The sequence below is a fragment of the Brachyistius frenatus genome, unplaced genomic scaffold (genome assembly GCF_029030835.1).
Source record: "Brachyistius frenatus isolate BFR_SWC_R1_liver_20210118 unplaced genomic scaffold, ASM2903083v1 Contig_113, whole genome shotgun sequence".
Taxonomy (NCBI): domain Eukaryota; kingdom Metazoa; phylum Chordata; class Actinopteri; family Embiotocidae; genus Brachyistius; species Brachyistius frenatus.
In genome coordinates this window covers 685,001-688,338 of record NW_027210712.1, presented here as the reverse complement: position 1 = coordinate 688,338, position 3,338 = coordinate 685,001, and the positions used below count along the sequence as shown (strand labels likewise).

The 3,338-nt window shown below is 46.9% G+C and overlaps 1 protein-coding gene across 1 annotated transcript in view; it reads right to left on the bottom strand.

Moving 5' to 3' along the window:
- Positions 1-407: 407 nt before the first annotated feature.
- Positions 408-3,338, bottom strand: part of cdh11 (cadherin 11, type 2, OB-cadherin (osteoblast)) — an 85,629-nt gene continuing 82,698 nt past the window's right edge. Inside the window, exons 14-16 of the mRNA XM_069712881.1 lie at positions 2,850-3,101; positions 1,546-1,697; positions 408-1,189 (exon numbers count right to left, since the gene is read on the bottom strand). Of these exons, the coding sequence (XP_069568982.1) occupies positions 827-1,189; positions 1,546-1,697; positions 2,850-3,101 (767 nt within the window). The 3' untranslated portion in view covers positions 408-826. The remainder of the gene's footprint in view (positions 1,190-1,545; positions 1,698-2,849; positions 3,102-3,338) is intronic.

Sequence of the window (3,338 nt, the reverse complement as noted above, 5' to 3'; positions counted from 1 at the left end):
CCATCTAAACAACAGTACCCGCTGAAGTCGGCACACACAACAACGCGTTTCCGGTTTTTCTTTGTGTGAACTGTTTGACCCCCCCCCCCCCCTCCACCCCCATACTGACACATCTTCAAATCTTGTTTCTCTTTCGTCGCATCGGGCAGTTGCTGGATCCCGTACAACCTTTTTTTTTTTTCCTTTGATTGACTTGTATCTTCTTCTCGTTTTCTTTGAGAGCAAATAATGGGAAAAAAAAACACCAAAAAACACCCGACTCGGGAACCTTTTTAAGCGAATGAAACCTCTCTCGGGATCCATCGAGGAGGTACGTGAATCCAGTCCACAAAACGTATATAGAACCTCTAATAAACTAAACGGTTTGCTCTAAGCGAGTCATTTTGATCGTACAGCAACATCCCCCCCACCCCCGTCAAATTACTTTCAAACAGACAAACTGCTGACATGACAAATCTCCCAGCCCTGCAATGCTCAAGTCTGTAGAAATCGAGGGGAGGGAAACGAGACAAAGGAAGGAAAGGAAGAGATTTTGGGATAAACCGGGAGCGGTTCAAGTCCCAAGCGTTCATTACGTTGCCCATTAACAGGTCGTCTTGCAGGGACCCAGGGAAGAGCTGTTAACGTTGGTCGACAAATTGGCATGAACTGGTCAGTTGGGTAGTTGGTAACAATTGGGGAGCTGTTGGGGGCGGCGGGATGGGGGTGGGGTGGGGGGAGGGGAGGGGGTTTGTTAAAACCCTCAGTTTTAGAAATCCTCATGGAATCAACAAATCCGAAATCTGGTGGGGGAGGGAGGGAGGGCGTCCTCTCGGTGAGACCACCGTTAAGAGTCTTCGTCATCGGGGTCGTTAATGGAGCAGTCTTTGGTCCCGTACAAATCCGCCAGCTTCTTAAACCTCGGCCCCCAACTCTGCAGATAGTCATAATCCAAGTCGGACTCTGTTGTGACAGACTCGAGGGAGCTCAGCGACCCGGCCAGCGACCCTCTGCCTTCGTAGCCGTAGATCTGGATGGAGTCGTACGGCGGCGCGGTCGGGTCGCTGTCGGCGTCCGCGATTCGAGTCTTGATGAAGTCGTCGACGTCGACGCTGTTGGCCGCGGTACGGCCGAGGCCGGGCCTGAGGGGAAACTGGAGTTCCGGTTTGATGTCCTTTCTCGGCAGGAAGCCGTTGGCGCCGTCCGGGTTCTGAACAGTCGGAGAAAGCGAGAACTTTACTTTTTAAAAAGTCAGATGAGGCCGTGCAGGGTTGGAAAGTCGTGGATAATCAAAGAGCTGAAGAATAATTGGATTTCTTTACAAGCAGATGAGTTGCAATCATGTTTCAATTTGAACCAAAACAGGGCTGGATACTTGCTCGGTTAAAATACATGCAAATTTTGTGGGTTAAATTGTATATAAGCATTTAACAATAATCAGAAACCTGACATGCAAATAGAATTTGAGCTGCCTGTAGTAACGCTGAATCAAAGTCCCTTCTCATCCTGCAACCCTTTGATCTTTAATACCGGCGCGCTCGGTGCCCCACCGCCGCTCTTCCTCACCTGCAGCGTAGCGATGTCGAAAGCCTCGGTGTCCTCCTCGCCGCCTCCCTCGTCGTCATAAGTGATAATATTCTCCCTGATGTCCTCCTCCTCGAACACTATTAATGGCTCCTTCTTCTGACGCCTCAGTGCGACAAACAACACCACGATCGCTGCCAAAGGAGAAAAACACGCAGGTTTAAAAACAGGCCTCGCGTTTAGCGAATACACAACAGTCCCGACGGACTCTGAGAGAAAGCGGAGAAGCGAGTGTTCGATGGTTAGTGCGCACAGTGGGAGGTAACGTGCACGTTGAGGTGTAATTACACCTTTAGCAAATCGGTGGCGTTATTGTATTGTGCTATTTTTTAACACGTCTGCCGTCTTAATTGAAGGTGGTTTTCAACATGTCAGGTTTTTTTTCCTAAGTTTCTGCAGTATGTGCCTGATGCAGTTTAAGATAAAGCTGAAGAATCAAGTGATGATTTATGAAACATTTAGGCCCAATCCCATTTCCCATCCCGTGGTCGTACCCCTGGTTTAGCAGGGCCCCTCTACCGAGTCGTGGCCCTTCAGAACCGGAGCGAGGAGTAGGGCTTATAATAAATATATAAAGAAGGAAATTGGACAAAATTCTCCCACAAAGTGACTTATTTAATAAGTTTGTAAGTCTCAGGATTTTGTATTATTCAATTTGTGGGAATATACGGTACGATGACAAATAGTTTATCTCAGAGAATCGGCTATTAATGCTCACAAGAAACTAGAAATAGCTTTACAGTCGCAAAGCTGCACTTTCAGATTGCAAAAAAATATATATAAAAAAAAATCAAAAAAAAAATCAATGTACTTATTTTCGGGAGCACTTTTCATGTTATGTTGGTTCAGTTTGCAGAGAATTCTTCGACCACTTCGTCTGGAGGGCCGGTTTGGATCCCTAAAAGGAAGGGGACATCCAACCCTATGCGGCCAATTGTTCCTCAGACCTTTTAAACTTAAGGGGCTCAAATGAAGCAGTTCAATTGCAATGAGGACTTTAAAAAAAAAAACACAGGCGGTGCATCCTGACTCGTTTCCCTCCACATTTCACCTCCGTGTAAAGTAAAGATCATGTCATGTTTGGTGTTACCGGGACAGCAAACCAACAGACTCCGTTAAAAAAAAGAAAAAAAAGCCCTTTCTGTAAACAGAAGCAGATATAATCCTCATCACGCAAATGAGAAACTCTTGCGTAAATCACTAAATCCCGCTCACGGTGTTCCCAAACAACCAAAATCTGTAACAGTAAGCAAAAAATAAAATAAAATAAAAAATAATCTTTTTACCGAGCAGAATGACAATACAGGCCAAGATAGCGATCAGCGCCCCGGTGCTGAGCCCGGCGGGAAGGACGTAGGGCTCCACGTTACAGGACAGGATGGTGTCTTTGCTGTCGCACGAACACACCCGGATGGTCAGCGTGTTGGTGCTGCTCATGGCGGGGAATCCGTTGTCGTTTATCTCGATGGGGAGGTAGTAAACGTCCTGGGTGAGACGGCTGAAGCCTTTACGGAGCACGTAAATGCTGGCCGTGCTGTCTGCGGGAGAGAGACGGAAATGAGACGGATGAGTCGATTTAAAAAAAAAAAAAAAATTAAAACATAACGGGACATACGTCTCGGTTAGCTTTGACTCCGTCACGCGTCAATACCCGTGCAAATACATAATGCGCTTTTTCTTTGTCGCTAAGCAACTCACGCACACATATTTCTTCTTAAGCATTGTCGTCGTCCCCCCCCCCACACACACACACACAAACCAGCCAATGAGGTGTG